At 38.6% G+C, this 16,980-nt stretch overlaps 1 protein-coding gene across 1 annotated transcript; it reads right to left on the reverse strand.

Annotated features, from left to right (window-relative positions):
- Window positions 1-4,237: 4,237 nt before the first annotated feature.
- Window positions 4,238-4,462, reverse strand: LOC132516355 (metallothionein-1E-like). Its single transcript, XM_060142787.1, has one exon. It carries the CDS (start codon window positions 4,421-4,423, stop codon window positions 4,238-4,240), a length of 186 nt encoding a protein of 61 aa, XP_059998770.1. The 5' UTR covers window positions 4,424-4,462.
- Window positions 4,463-16,980: the final 12,518 nt, after the last annotated feature.

Here is a 16,980-nt window from a genome sequence, read left to right on the forward strand (position 1 = left end):
CTGGTATAGTCAGGTGTTTTGGTTTGTTTTTAATCTTACCCATTCTAATGGGTGCATAGTGGTACAATGTTGAATAGAAGTGGTGAGGGCAGACGTCCTCGTTTTGTTCCTGGTTTGAGGTAGCGAGCATTGTCTTTCACCATCAAACGTGATGCTAGCTGTGGGTTTTTCACAGATGCTCTTTATTACATCGAGGAAGTTCCCTTCTACTCTAGTTTGCTGAGAGTTTTTATTGTGAATAAATGCTGACAAATGCTTTTCCTGCATCTACTGAGGTGATTATATGATTTTTCTCCTTTGATAATATGGTGTAATATATTTACTGATGCTTGGATGTTATGCTAAACTTGCATTCTGAGATGAACCTCAAACAACCATGATGTATTATCCTCTGTATATATTGCTGGGTTTGATTTGTTAATACTTTAAAAATATTTTTGTATCCATGTTCATGAGAAGTATGTATCTATAGGATTTTTTTTCTTGTGATTTCTTTGTCTGGCTTTGCTGTCAGGATAATACTAGCCTCATGAAATGAATTGGGAAATGCTTCTTGTATTTTCTGAGTTTCTGCAGAATTGGTAGTATTTCTCCCTTACGTATTTGATTAGGATTCACCAGTGAAAGTCATCTGGGCCTGGCCTTTTCTTTGTGGGAAGGTTTTTAATTACCAATTCAAATTTTTAACTTCATAAAGGTATATTAAGATCTTCTCTTTCTTCTTGAGTCAGTTTTGGTAATTTTTACCTTTTGAGAAATTTGTCCATTTCCTTTACGTTTTCAAATTTCTTGGCATAAAGTTCATAATATTCTCTTGCTGTCCTTTTTCTTCTCTTGTTTATATTTATTCCGTAACAGATTTACTGAGCCATAATTAACATACAATAAACTTCATATTTTAGGGGGTATAATTTTATACATTTTGACATATATATACACTAATGAAACCTTTACCACATCAAGATGAGAACAAATCCACCACCCCAAAAGTTTCCTGTGTCCCTTTGTATATGGCATTATAGTTTTCATCTCATAAAATTTGACTTGAGTCTTTTTGAATTTTGAGGTATAATTGAGATATAACATTGTATTAGTTTCAGGTATACAATGTAATGATTCAATATTATATATACTGCAAATTGATCATCACAAGTCTAGTTAATATCCGTCACCGTACATAGTTACAATTTTTTTTCTTGTGATGAGAGCATTTAAAATTTGAAACATGCAGTACAGTGTCACTATAGTCATCCTGCTGTGCATCTTTTTTAGATCCTCCAGTTTATACCGGAAATTTTAGTTTCATTGATTTTCTTAATTGTTCCTACTTTATTAATTTCTGCTCTTCCCTTTATTACTTCCATCCTTGTACTTAATTTGGGTTTAATTTCTTCTCCTTTTCTAGCTTCTTAGGGTAGAAACTTAGATAATTAATTTTTATACCTTTTTTTCCCTAATATAAGCATTTAAAGATATAAGTTCCCCTCTAAGCACCGCTTTAATTAAACCCTGCACATTTTGATACGTTTTTAAATTTTTCCTTCAGGTCCAGACATTTTTCTAATTTCCTTTGTGATGTCTGTTTTTGAGCATGAGTTATTTAGAAGCATGTTGTTTAACTTCTAGGTATTTGATGGGGGAGGGTTCCCACATTTCTTTCTACTTTAATTCTTTTGTGTTTAAGGAGTATACTCTGTATGATTTCAATCCTTTCAAACATGCTGAGACTTATTTTTGGCCCAATACTTGGTGTATTCTGGTGAAGGCTCCATGTATACTTTAAAAGAATGTATATTCTGCTTTCGTTAGGTGGAGTCTTATAAAGGTCAATTAGGTAAATTCTCTTGATAGTGTTATTCAAATGTTCTGTATCCTTCCTGATTTTCTGACTACTTTTTCTACCCGTTACTGAGAGGAGTATTAAAATCTTCATGTATTTTAGGCCATTTTTATCATAGACATATACATTTATAATTGTTATATCCTTACGCCATATTGACCTTGTAGTCATTATGAAATCTTCTTCTTTGCCTACAGTAATAATCTTTATCTTAAAGCCTATTTTGTTTGTTATTAATATGACCAGTCCAGCCCTCTCATGGTTTTGTTTGCATGGTATATCCTTTCCTATCCTTTTACTTTCTTGTACACAGCATATAGTTGGATCTTGCTTTTTAATCCAGTCTAGGACACCTCTGCCTTTTGAAGGGAGGTTTAGTTCATTCACATTTAATGTATTACCGAGGTGGTTAGAGTTGGTCTGCAATTTTGCTCTTTTGTTTTCTACTTGTTTCACCTCTTGTTGTGCCTGTTCCTTATATATTGCCTTCTTTGTGTTAAACAAATCTTTTTTTTAATTGAAGTATAATTGATTTGAAATGTTGTGTTAATTTCTGTTGTATAGCAAAGTGATTCAGTTATACATATATATACATTCTTTTTTTATATTCTTTTCCGTTACGGTTTATCACAGGATATTGAATATAGTTCCCTGTGCTATACAGTAGGACTTTGTTTATCCATTCTGTATATAACAGTTTACATCTGCTAACCCCAGCCTCTCACTCCATCCCTCCCTCCCACACCCCCCTCCCCCTTGGCAGCCACAAGTCTGTTCTCTATGTCTGTGAGTCTGTTTCTGTTTTGTAGATAAGTTCATTTGTGTCATATTTTAGATTCCACATATAAGTGATATCATATGGTGTTTGTCCTTCTCTTTCTGACTTACTTCACTTAGTATGATAATCTCTAGGTCCATCTATGTTGCTGCAAATGGCATTACTTCACTCGTTTTTATTGCTGAGTAGTATTCCAATTCCACATTGTATATATGTACCACATCTTCTTTATCCATTCATCTGTTGATGGACAATTAGGTTGTTTCTATGTCTTGGCTATTGTGAATAGTGCTGCTATGAACATAGGGGTGCATGTATCTTTTTGAATTATAGTTTTGTCTGGTTATATGCCCAGGAGTGGGATTGCTGCATCATATGGTAGCTCTATTTTTAGTTTTTTGAGGACCCTCCATACTATTTTCCATAGTGGCTGCACCAACTTACATTCCCACCAACAGTGTAGGAGGGTTCCCTTTCTCCACACCCTCTCCAGAATTTGTTATTTGTAGACTTTTTAATGTTGGCCATTCTGACTGGTGTGAGGTGGTACCTCATTATAGTTTTGATTTGCTTTTCTCTAATAATTAACAATGTTGAGCATCTTTTCATGTGTCCATTGGCCATATGTATGTCTTCTTTGGAGAAATGTCTATTAGGTCTTCTGCCCATTTTTCGATTGGGTTGTTTGTTTTTTTGTTGTTGAGTTGTATGTGCTGTTTGCATATTTTGGAAATTAAGCCCTTGTCAGTGCCATTGTTTGCAAATATTTTCTCCCATTCCGTAGGTTGTTTTTTTGTTTTGTTTATGGTTACCTTTGCTGTGCAAAAGCTTGAAAGTTTGATTAGGCCCCATTTGTTTATTTTTGTTTTTATTTCTAGTGTAGACTGACCTAAGGAAACATTGGTACGATTTATGTCAGAGAATGTTTTGCCTATGATCTCTTCTAGGAGTTTCATGGTGTCATGTCTTATGTTTAAGTCTTTAAGCCATTTTGAGTTTATTTTTGTGTGTGGTGTGAGGGTTTGTTCTAACTTCACTGATTTACATGTGGCTGTCCAACTTTCCCAACACCACTTGCTGAAGAGACTGTCTTTTTCCCGTTGTATATTCTTGCCTCCTTTGTTGAAGATTAATTGACCATAGGTGTGTTGGTTTATTTCTGGGCTCTCTATTCTGTTCCATTGATCCATATGTCTGTTTTTGTGCCAATACCATGCTGTCTTGATTTCTGGAGCTTTGTAGTATTGTCTGAAGTCTGGGAGGGTTATGCCTCCTGCTTTGTTCTTTTTCCTCAGGATTGCTTTGGCAATTCTGAGTCTTTTATGGTTCCATATAAATTTTAGGATTATTTGTTCTAGTTCTGTGAAAAATGTCATGGGTAATTTGGTAGGTATTGCATTAAATCTGTAGATTGCTTTGGGTAGTATGGCCGTTTTAACAATATATAAATATTTTTTAAAATAGATTTTTTTAAGCCAACCACTTTTATTATCATTCTTGTATTTTATAGGACAAAAAAAAAAAAAAGAGGAATGTAGCAAACGTGTCAGGTTGTATAAAAAAAATGCAGGTTTGTGCACGTTGCTCTATTTACACCTGGGAGCAGGCTCTCCCCTCCTTCAGGCGCAGCAGCTGCCCTCGTCTGAGGCCCCTTTGCAGACACAGCCCTGGGCACACTTGGCATAGCTCACAGGGCAGCAGGAGCAGCAGCTCTTTTTGCAGGAGGTGCATTTGCACTCTTTGCATTTGCAGGAGCCGGCACACGTGCAGGATCCACCTGTGGCACAGGGGCAGTTGGGATCCATGGCGAGAGGAAGCAGAGGCTGGGATCCAGAGACTGCAGCACAAAAGATGGCATGGACACTGAGGGGGCATGCTTAAATGGATCTTTACTGGAGTATAATTGCTTCACAGTACTTTGTTAGTTTCTGCTGTACACCAAAGCGAATCAGCCATATGCCTACACATGTCCCCATATCCCCTCCCTCTTGAGCCTCCCTCCCACCCTCCCTATCCCAACCCTCTAGGTCAATGCAAAGCACCGAGCTGATCTCCCTGTGCTATGCTGCTGCTTCCCACTAGCTATTTTCCATTCAGTAGTGTACGTATGTAGATGCTACTCTCACTTCACCCCAGCTTCACCCTCCCACCCCGTGTCCTCAAGTCCATTCTCTATGTCTCGCTCTTTATTCCTGCCCTGTAACTAGGTTCATCAGTACCATTTTTTTTTTCATTTTAACAGTATTACTTCTTCCAATCCAAGAGCATGGGATATCTTTCCGTTTCTTTGAATCATCTTCAGTTTCCTTTATTAATGTTTTATAGTTCTCAGCATATCAGTCTTTCACCTCCTTGGTCAGGTTTATTCCTAAGTATTTTATTGTTTTGTGTGCGCAATTTTAAAAGGTATTTTTTTTTTACATTCCTTTTCTGATATTTCATTGTTAGTGTTAAGAAATGCAACCAATATTTCTATATGTTAATCTTGTATCCTGCTACCTTGATGAATTTGTTTATCAATTCTAGTAGTTTTTGTGTGGCGTCTTCAGGGTTTTTCTTTTTTTTTTTTAATTTACATTTTCTTTATTTTTATTTTGGTTGCATTGGGTCTTCGTTGCTGCACGCGGGTTTTCTCTAGTTGCAGCGAGCGGGGGCTACTCTTTGTTGCTTCTCATTGCGGTGGCTTCTCTTGTTCTGGAGCACGGGCTCTAGGTGCATGAGCTTCAGTAGTTGTGGCATGCAGGCTCAGTTGTTGTGGTTCGTGGGCTCCAGAGCGCAGGCTCAGTAGCTGTTGTGCACAGGCTTAGTTGCTCCATAGCATGTGGGATCTTCCCAGAACAGGGATCGAACCAGTGTCTCTTGCATTGGCAGGTGGATTCTTAACCACTGCACCACCAGGGAAGTCCCAGGGTTTTTCTATATATAGCATCATGTCACCTGCATACAATGACAATTTTACCTCTTCCCTTTCAATTTGGATACCTTTAATTTCATTTTCTTGTCTAATTGCTGTGGCTAAGACTTCTAATACTATGTTGAATAGAAGTGGTGAGAGTGGGCATCCTTGTCTTGTTCTGGATTTGAGCAAGAAAGCTTTCAGCTTTTCACCGTTGAGTTTTAAATTGGTTTTAGGTTTGTCATAAATATCTTTTACTATGTTGAGATATGTTCCCTCTGTACCCACTAACAAATCTTTTAAAACGCATGATTTTAATTCTATTTTTTTGATATTTTTGTAGGTTTTTAATGATTTCTCTAGGCATTGCAAAATACACTTTTACCTTATCACAATCTAATACAAATGAATAATGACTAACTTTCACCAAATTTGCAGTATTGTAGTTCAATTACCCACCTTTCTTTGTGCTATTGTTATCACATATATTACACCTATATGTGTTACAAACCTAGATACACAGTGTAATAATTTTTGCTTTAAACAGTCATATATATTTTAAAGAAATTAATAAAACAGAAGAAAAAAATATATCACACAGTTACCAATTTCAGTGCTCTTAATTCCAGCATGTGTATTTGGATTACTGCAGTTAATTGGATTTAACTGCAGTCCCTTTAGTTAAAAGTTTTTATTCAGTTTTCCTTTAGTTTTTATTGTAATGCAGATCTTCTAGCAACAAATTTGCTCAGTGTTTATTTATCTGTAGATGTCTTTATTTCACCCTTATTTTGAAGGATAATTTTACTACATAGAGAATTCTTTGTTGACAAGGTTTTTCCTCAGCACTTTGACTATGTCATTCCAATGTTTTCTGGCCTCCGTTATTTCTGGTGAGAGCTCAGCTGCTTATTATATCGTTGTTCCTCAATATGTGATGTGTCTTTTTTCTCTTGCTGCTTTCAAGATTTTATCTTTGTCTTTGAGCAGTGTGACTATGATGTATCTCGGTGTGATTCTGTGTGTTTATCCTTCTTGTTGAGTTTCTTGGATCTTTTAGCCAATGTTTTCACCAAATTTGGGAAGATTTTGGCCATTATACTGCAAATATTTTTCTCCCCACTTATCTCTTTTCTCTCTTGGGGCTATAATGAAACATATGTTGCAGTGCTTGATATTGTCCTGAAGATTTCTGAGATTCTGTTGATGTTTCCTCAGTCTTTTCCCTCAAACTGTGTTTTTCAGTTTGGAGACTACTGATTTATCTTCAAGTTCATTGTTTCTTTCTTCTGTTATCTCACATTTGATATTGAGCCCATCTGGTGGATTTAAACGTGGTTTTTTTTTTCCAGTTATTATACTTTTTAGCTCTAGAATTTCTATTTGATTTTAAACTAGTTTTTAGTTCTCTGTTGAGAGTTTCTATTTATTCACTCTCACTTAGTGTATTTTCCTTTATTCTTTGACTACACAGTCCTGCAATTCTTTGAACATATTTATAATATATTTTTTTAGCTTTTAAAAAATCTATATTCAACATCTGGGCCCACTTAGAGTCAATTCCTAGTGACTGCTTTTCTTTTTTTCCCTCGATATGAGTCACCTTTCCTGTTTCTTTGCCTGTAGAGTAATTTTTGGTTGAAAACCTGACATTGTAGATAATACATTGTGGCAACAACTCTAGATTATTTTGTTTTTCTGAGGTTGTTGATTTTTCTGTTTTAATAGGTAATTAACTTGCCTGGACCTGAGCTGCAAACTCTGTCTCTCCCACAGCATGAAGCTACTGATCTTTCTGCTCATTTTAATTTTTTTTTTTCTATTTTAGCTTGGCTCCCTAGGGCTCTCCCCTGTTTCTGAATAGTTCAGGGTCAACCAATGAGTGGGCATAGGTTATGCTCAGGCACCTCAAGCCAATAAGGATTTAACCCTTTGCAACCTGAACTCTGGGTGGGTTGAGCAGCTCATTCAAAGGTTCCAGTTTCAGGCATGCTAAGAAGAAGAGGGAGAAAGTTTTTAAGTGTCCCAGGGTTTCCATTTTCTCTGGGTTCTCTGGGTTCTCCTACATTTATGCTTAGTTTAGCATTCAGCTGAAGACGTGTGAAGAATTTGTTGTCTTCACCCTTCTGTGGTATATTAGCCAGGGTTTGCCAGAGAAACAGAACAGTGGGATATATAGATATAAATATAAAGAGGAGATTATTATTTTTTTAAACACCTGTATTAGAGTATAATTGCTTTATAATGGTGTGTTAATTTCTGCTTTATAACAAAGTGAATCAGCTATACATATATGCCCATATCAAGAGGAGATTTATTATAGGAATTGGCTCACCCAAGTATGAGGCTGAGAAGTCCCATAGTCTGCCATCTGCTAGCTGGAGAACCAGGGAAGCCAGTGTAATTTCAGCCCAAGTTCAAAGGCCTGAGAATCAGAGGGCCAGTGGTTTAAGTCCTGGTCTGAGTCCGAAGGCCTAAGAACAAGGGATGCTGATGTCTAAGGGCAGGAGAAGATGGATGTCCCAGCTCAAGCACAGAGAGCAAATTCACCCTTCCTCTGCCTTTTTGTTCTATTCAGGCCCTCAGTGGATTAGATGATGCCCACCTGCATTGTTGAGGGTTATCTTCTTTACTTAGTCTACAGATTCAAATGCTGCTAATCTCTTCCAGAAACACCCTCATAGACACAACCAGAAATAATGTTTTACTAGCTTTTTTGGCATCCCTCAGCCCAGTCAAGTTGAAATATAAATTAATCATCACATATGGCTCTCTCATGTTCAATATCTCCCTGTTAAATATGCCACCTTTGAACCATGTCCACCATCTTTGGCCAGTGAAGCTGTGGGTTTTTGCTGCCCTTGCTGGAGAGATCTGACACCCCCAGGCATAAAGGCCAAGAATTCAGTCTCTGCCCTCTGCAGCAGTTTTTTCATGAATAAAGATTTTTCAAGTTGTAACCTGCGTTTGGTCATTTTCCAGTGCTCTGTTAGAATAATTTTGTCTAGTTTTATACTTGTTTTTTGTGGACGAAAATTGCTATGTTCTCATGAGGACAGTACTGGAAATCTTTCCCTTTGTAATTTTTCAGGATTGTATTTTATTATCCATCTACATAAGTTTACCATAAACATTTAGAAAATAAGATAGCTTTCTCAAATCACTCATAATCTATTGCCAGAGATAATAATTGATAACATTATAGATACATCCTTTTATATCTTTTCAAACATATACATTTTGGGCTTCCCTGGTGGCGCAGGGGTTAAGAATCCACCTGCCAATGCAGGGGACACGGGTTCGAGCCCTGGTCCGGGAAGATCCCACATGCTGCGGAGCAACTAAGCCCGTGCGCTACAGCTACTGAGCCTGAGCTCTAGAGCCCGCAAGCCACAACTACTGAAGCCTGCATGCCTAGAGCCCATGCTCCACAACAAGAGAAGCCACCACAATGAGAAGCCTGCACACCACAAGGAAGAGTAGCCCCCGCTCACCGCAACTAGAGAAAGTCCACGTGCAGCAACAAAGACCCAATGCAGCCAAAAATAATAAATAAATAAATTAATTAATTTTTAAAAAAGAAAGAGCCTTTCTCTTTAAAAAAATATATATGTATTTTAAAATGGGCTAATTCGATATATACTTTTTATTGCGGTAAAATACACATAACACAAAGTTTGCCATTTTAACCGTTTTGAAGCATACAGCTCTGGGACATTAAGTACATTCACATTTTGGGGCAGCCATCACCACCACCCACCTCTAGAAATTTTTCATCTTCCCCAACTGAAACTGTGTACCCAGGGAGTCCCCTGGGGGCCCAGGGGTTAGGGCTTGGCACTTTCGCTGCTGCGGCCTGGGTTTGATCCCTGGTCAGGGAACTAAGATCCTGCAAGCTGCTGGCAGAGCCAAACAACAACAAAACAGAACAAAACAAAACGACTGTGAACCCATTAAACCACACCTCTCCATTTCTTCCTCCCTCAGCCTCAGGCAAACACCGTTCTACAGTACTTTCTGACTCTCTGAATTTGACTACTCTTAAGTACCTCATATATGTAGGATCATACAGTATTTATCCTTTTTAAAAAAAGTTTTTTAAATTTTTGGCTGTGTTGGGTCTTCGTTGCTACACGCAGGCTACTCTTCATTGTGGTGCTTGGGCTTCTCACTGCAGTGGCTTCTCTTGTTGCAGAGCATGGGCTCTAGGAGCATGGGCTTCAGTAGTTGTGGCACACGGGCTCAGTAGTTGTGGCACACAGGCTTAGTTGCTCCGCGGCATGCGGGATCTTCCTGGACCAGGGATCGAACCCGTGTCCCCCTGTATTGGAAGGCAGATTCTTATCCACTGCGCCACCAGGGGAGCCCAGTATTTGTCCTTTTGTCACTGGCTTCTCTCACTTAGCGTGATGTCCTCAGTGTTCATCCATATGGTAGCATGTGTCAGAATATCCATCCTGTTTAGGCTGAGTAATAATATTCCATTCTACGTATATATCACGTTTTGTTTATCCATTCATCTTGGGGTTGCTTCCACCTTTTGGCTATTGCGAATAATGCTGCTATTACATATATCTGTGCCATTTCTTTTGGGTATATACCCAGAGAGGAATTGCTGGATCACATGATCATTCTGTTTAATTTTTTTGAGGAGTTGCTGTAATGTTTTCCACAGCAGCTGCATCAGCAATGTGCAAGAGTTCCAATTTCTCTATATCCTCACCAACACTTGTTATCTTTTGTTTTTGTTTTTCATAATAGCTATCCTAATGAGTGTGCAGTGGTATCTCATTATAGTTTTGACTGGCATTTCCCTTATGATGAGTGATGTTGAGCATTCTTCATGTGCTTATTGGCCACTTGTATATCTTCTTTGGAGGAATGTCTATTCAAGTCCTTTGTCCATTTTAAAATCAGGTTGATTTTTTTGTGGGTGCTGTTGAGTTGTAGGAGTTTATTTAAAATTGAGGTAACATTAATAAGTTTTAGTTGTACAACATAATGATTCAATATTTGTATACATTATGAAGATCACCACAAGTCTAGTTAACATCTGTCACCTTATATAGTAACAACATTTTTTTTTCTCATGATGAGAGCTTTTTACCCTCTTAGCAATTTTCAAATATGCAATTCAGTGTTGTTAACTATAGTCACCATGCTGTACATCACATCCCCGTGACGTTTTAATTTTATAACTGGAAGTTTGTACCTTTTAACACATCTCACTCATTTATCCCACTCTCTACCCCCGCCTTTGGCAACCACCAATCTGTTCTATCAACGAGTTTCTTTTTTTGTTTTTGTTTTGGAGTCCACATGTAAGTGATATCGTATGGTATTTCTCTTTCTCTGACTTATTTTATGTAGCATAATGCCCTTGAGTTCCAACCATGTTGTTGCCAATGACAAGATTTCATTCTTTTTTATGGCCGAGTAATATTCCACTGTATATGTGTGTGTGTGTGTGTGTGTGTGTGTGTGTGTGTGTGTGTGTATAAAACACTTTTTTACATTATTCATCCATTGATGGACAGTTAGGTTGTTTCCATATCTTGGCTATTGTGAATAATGCTACAATAAACATAGAGGTGTATATGTCTTTTCCAGTTACTGTTTTAATTTTCTTAAGATAAATACACAGTAGTGGAATTGCTGGATCATTTGATCGTTCTATTTTTAATATTTTGAGGACGCTCCATACTGTTCTCCATAGTGGCTCCACCAATTTACATTCCCACCAACAGTGCTCGAGGGTTCCCTTTTCTCCACATCCTCACTGACACTTGTTATTTCCTGTCTTTTTGATAATTGCCATTCTAACAGGTGTGAGGTAATATCATTGTGGTTTTGATTTGAATTTCCCTGATGATTAGTGATGTTGATGTACCTATTGGTCATCTGTATGAGTCTTTGGGAAAATATTCAGTTCCTCCTCCCATTTTTAAACTGGATTGTTTGCTTTTTTGCTGTTGAGTTGCATGAGTTGTTTATATATTTTAGATATTAACCTCTTATCAGATATATGCTTTATAAATATTTTCTCCCATTCAGTAGGTTACTTTTTCATTTGTTGATAATTTCATTTGAGAGGCTTTTATTTTGGCTTTTGTTGCTTTTGTTTTTGGTGTCAGATTAAAAAAGTCATCATCAAGACCTACGTCACTGAGCTTTCTGAGGAGTTCTTTGTATATTCCGTATATTAATCCCTTATTAGATATAGAATTGGCAAATATTTTCTTCCATTCTATGTATTGTCTTTTCACTCTGTTAATAGAGTCCTCTGATGCATGAAAGCTTTTAATTTTGATGAAGTCCAACTTATCTATTTTTCCTTTTGTTGCCTGTGCTTTTGGTTTCATATCCAAGAAATCATTGCCAAATCCAATGTCATGATGGCTTTCCCCTATATTTTCTTCTAAGAGTCTTATAGTTTGAGTTCTGACATTTAGGTCTTTGATCTATTTTCAGTTAATTTTTGTATATAGTGTAAGGTAAGGGTCCAATGTAATCAATCAATCAGTCAATCAATTATTTTGCATGTGGATATCCAGTTTTCCCAATACCGTTTGCTGAACAGACCGTACTTAATTTATTGGATGGTCTTGGAACCCTTGTTGAAAATTATTTGCCCATATATGCAAGAATTTATTTCTGGGCTCTCTGTTGGTCTATATGCCTGTCTTTATGCCAGTATCATACTATTTTGATTACTGTAGCTTTATAGTAAATTTTGAAATCAGGAACTGTGAGACCTCTAACTTTGTGCTTCTTTTTCAAGGTCGATTTGGCTATTCAGAATCCCTTGAGATTTCATGTGAACTTTAGGATATATTTTTCTGTTTCTGCAAAAAAATGTTGTTTGGATTTTGATAGGAATTGCATTGAATCTGTAGACGATATAAACGTTTTTTAAACTATCTTTTTTCCATGAAGTGCTATGAATATATGAACAAAACATCAGGGGTATCTTTTATGTTCACAATCTACTTCAAAAACATCATTTTAAGGGCTGCATAGTGTTCTACCATGTGGATATATTCTAATTTATTTAATCACATTTTATTGTTTGGTATTTAGACTATTTCCCATTTTTGATATTATAAAGAGTATATGATAACTCTCTTTGTCCCATTATCTTTTCACAGGCGGCCTTTTCCTGGGGGGCGGTCATCACCGAGTTTTAACTATAGAGAGAACATTGGCGTGAGAAATGATTTTCTTGGAACCCCTCCACTTTACAGATGAAAAACCAAAGGCTTCCAAAGCATCAGTGCTGTGGCTGGGTTTGAATTCCGGCTCCACCACTGATGAGCTAGACGAGTTTAGGCAACTACTTTAACCTCCCCTCACGGATAAAATGGGAGGAACAACAACAACAAAAAACACAGTGGGGGGCTTCCCTGGTGGCGCAGTGGTTGAGAGTCCGCCTGCCGATGCAGGGGACGTGGGTTCGTGCCCCGGTCCGGGAAGATCCCACATGCCGCGGAGCGGCTGGGCCCGTGAGCCATGGCCGCTGGGCCTGCGCGTCCGGAGCCTGTGCTTCGCAACGGGAGAGGCCACAACAGTGAGAGGCCTGCGTACCATAAAAAAAAACAACAACGACAAAGTGGGGGAAGTAACAATACTCAGCTTATGTGGCAAATGAGTTAGCTCAGAGACCAGTATAAATTAGACATTCAGTAAATACTTCTCCCTCTCTTTCTTCTTAGCATGCCTGAAATTAGAACCCAGGATCTTTCTTTTTTTTAAAAAAAATATTTTGTTGCAGTGTTGTTGTTGTCTTTTAATAAATTTATTTATTTTATTTTTGGCTGCGTTGAGTCTTCGTTGCTGCATGCAGGCTTTCTCTAGTTGCAGTGTGCGGGCTTCTCATTGCGGTGGCTTCTCTTGTTGCAGAGCATGGGCTCTAGGTGCACAGGCTTCAGTAGTTGTGGCGCATGGTCTTAGTTGCTCTGCGGCATGTGGGATCTTCCCGGACCAGGGCGCAAACCCGTGTCCCCTACATGGGCAGGCAGGTTCTTAACCACTGTGCCACCAGTGAAGCCCAAACCCAGCATCTTTCTTAATCTAATCTTTCTATTACTGCAGCAGAGACCTGAAATACTTTCTAATCCCATAGTCTCACTTGAAAGGAAGGGAAAAACCCTTTCTGCTCCTAAACCACAATTCTTATTACCTTCATTAACTAACTAATATCTATATAAATTATATAACCTTTTATGTGTTATATGTATTTCTATTAATCTATATCTTATGTAATATAAAATTATAGTTTACATTCATTATTTACCAGGCACTGTTCTAAGCACTTTATGAATGTTAATTCATTTCATACTTCCTAGCAGGGAAAGTGGAAATCAGCTTGGACTGAGAAAGTGCAAATCTGGCCAGCCACTTATCAGTCTGGAATAACAGACCTGGGTAAAGCCAGCTGCAGGGGAACCAGGAAACCATTCTCCTACAGCAATAGACACTGCAGTTGTAACAGGGCTGCCGATAAGGGATTTCTGAATACAACATTCCACATCTATCTTAATTTTGTAGTTTCCAAGGAAACAGGACTCTGGGTCAATGTTGCAGCGCAGACCTGATGTCAATCCCTTTAAACACAGCCCTGCTTTTCCGTGAGGCTATCGAAACACGCTTCATTTAAATTCCACCCAAACGCCATCCTACTCCAAAGTTCTACAGTAACCTTATCTTTTCCTCTGTTTGGTTCCTTTGCTGTGTGTCCTCCCTCACTGCAGTGGGTTGATAAATCTGACTTTGTCAGATTAAAGGCCTGTTCTGGGTCTTAGCTTGATTGGTTTGGGACACAACTTTTAGGCCTCAACTCCAAGAATGCCCACGAGAAACCTGGGTTGCATGTCACCCCAGTCCAGGGCTTCCCAAACTTGAGCTTGTATCAGAATCACCCGGAGAACTTGGTAAAGCACAGATTGCTGGCTCCCACCTCCCAGGGTCTCTGATTCAGTAGGTCCAGGTGGGAACCCTAGAAGTTGCATTTCTAGCAAATTGCCAGGTGATGCTGATGCTGCTGATTCCAAGGGCCCACGCTTTGCAAACGTTGCCCTAACTAACCCGCATCATCTTCACATAATAGTATCGTAAGGATCAAGTGACAAGTGTATGAAGAACTCAATTCAGGATTTGGGATATAGTAAGTGCTCGATAAATGTAAGCTATTCCTGCAATTTTTTTGTTGTTGTTATGTGTATTTTTTAAATTGAAGTAAGTTAATTTACAATGTTGTGTTAGTTTCAGGTGTACAGCAAAGTGACTCAGTTATACATATATATACATACATATATTCTTCTTCAGACTCTTTTCTCTTATAGGTTATTACAAAATATTGAGTATAGTACTCTGTGCTATACAGTAGGTCTTTGTTGATTATCTATTTATTCCTGCTATTTTTAAATGAACTACTCAGATTCTCAAATAATCCACTCACCCACCCATTCTTCCTCTGAGAGCTCACAGTCTGGGGGCAGATAGACAACCAATTAATTACAACACAAGGCAGAATGAAATAAGCTCCTTGTGTAGATGTTAAAAGCATAACTTCAGAGTCATGTTGTCAATATGTCATTGTGTGTATTTCCCCCCACTGAGTATATTTATCCTGACCATTTCACCATGTCATTATTAGAAAATCTTCCAAACCAGAAATATTAACTTAAGCTTATGCTGAATTTCTGTTTAACTATTCTATTGTTGGACGTTTATTTTCTTCCAAATGTTGCTAATATAAATAACTCTCCTATGAAGATCTTTGTGTCTAAGCTGTTTGTCAGAATCACAGATGACTTTCAGAAAGAGGCCTAAAATGAGGAAATAGTTGGGGCAAAGGGCATGAATTTTTAAAAATCTCCCACTAGCTATCGTCAAATTTCTTTCCATCTTGGAATTGAAAGGTTGCTGGTTAAAGCTTCTAGATGGCAACATCTGTGCTCCTTTCGTAAGAGTTCCATGATTCTAAAGCACCAGGCAAAGATTATGGGGGTCCCAGCAACAGATATATACGGTGAACAGTATACGTTCACCGTCACCCTTTGCCTTTCACTGCTTTTTGCTGAGACTAAATGAGTGTGTTGGCCTGGATTCTCCCAGCATCTTCTACCACTTTCTTCCTTGGTTAGAGGGCAGTCTTGGGCCAGTGTTTGCAGTGACGTGAGGGCCTTATTTCAGCTTCCTTTACCCAGTCCCTAATGGTGCATGAATTGTTTTATGGGCTTTCAGTGAAGTGTGAAAGGATGGGAGGGAAACCATTTCCTGGTGACCTTTATTTAACCCAAGGCTTGGCTGAAACTGGAATAAACTGAGGCAGGTGATAATAGAGCATGAAATGGCTAAATCTATGGTCAGCCTTCATTTAAAGTAAATTGCTCTTCAAAGGGAGTAGCACCTTCACCACCATCCCCAAGGACCACCAGCCTTACCTGTGAATAAAGCATCCTTGTGGGCACTTGGCGCCACCTGTTCAGTCCTGCCCTTGCTTCTAAGGACTCATGTCAACCCCATGGGAGAAACCTCCAGATACCCCCAGCCCACATTTGCTCTTTCCACTCTTGAGAGCTGCGCCGGGGTCTGAGCTCTTTGCATACCTCGTCTCAATACTCACACCTACTGGTAGCCCATTTAACAGCTGAGAAAACTGAGGCTCGGAGCAGCGTGAGAACTTGCCTGAAGGAGAAAGCAGGAGAGCTGGAGTTGGAAGTCAGGTTGCCTGTGTCCTGAGGCTGGACTGGCTGCCCCATGTCAGTCCTGGAGAGTTGTCTGTGGACCACGTACCTTGCCCAGAGCCTTTTCCCACTGCCCATTGCTTACATCACGTTTAGAGCCCTTGTCCGTGCATCTGTCTTGTTTTATTATTATCATCTCCTAATCTGGATGCCTGACTTGCTATTCTCTGGGTAACCCTACCTCAGCACAGGGCGGGCACGGCATGGGTACCCAGAGGTGCTTGGGGATGTCCTTCCTTTTCCTTCCTTCCTCCATCCCTCTATTCCCAGAAGGAATGATTTTGGTCAAGAAAATATATCCAGGAGGGGGAAATGTCTTCATTTCCACTTTTGTAGTTCAACTTTTTGTTTTAATTAATTAATTAATGAATTTGGGACTTCACCCCGATGGTCCAGTGGTTAAGACTCCATAATTCCACTGCAGGGGGCGCAGGTTTGATCCCTGGTCGGGGAACTAAGGTCCCACATGCCATACAATGTGGCCAAAAAAAAAAAAAAATTAATTTGAAGCATAATTCATCTACAATGTCATGTTAGTTTCAGGTGTACAGCAAAGTGACTCAGTTATACATATATATGCATATATATATATATATTTTTTTTCAGGTTCTTTTCTCTTATAGGTTACTACAAAATATTGAGTGTAGTTCTCTCAACTTTTTTTTAGAGAGACTCAACTTATCTAAATCATCCTTCTGCTAAACCCACTACGATCTTA

The sequence above is a fragment of the Lagenorhynchus albirostris genome, chromosome 2 (genome assembly GCF_949774975.1).
Source record: "Lagenorhynchus albirostris chromosome 2, mLagAlb1.1, whole genome shotgun sequence".
In the NCBI taxonomy this organism is placed as follows: Eukaryota; Metazoa; Chordata; class Mammalia; order Artiodactyla; family Delphinidae; genus Lagenorhynchus; species Lagenorhynchus albirostris.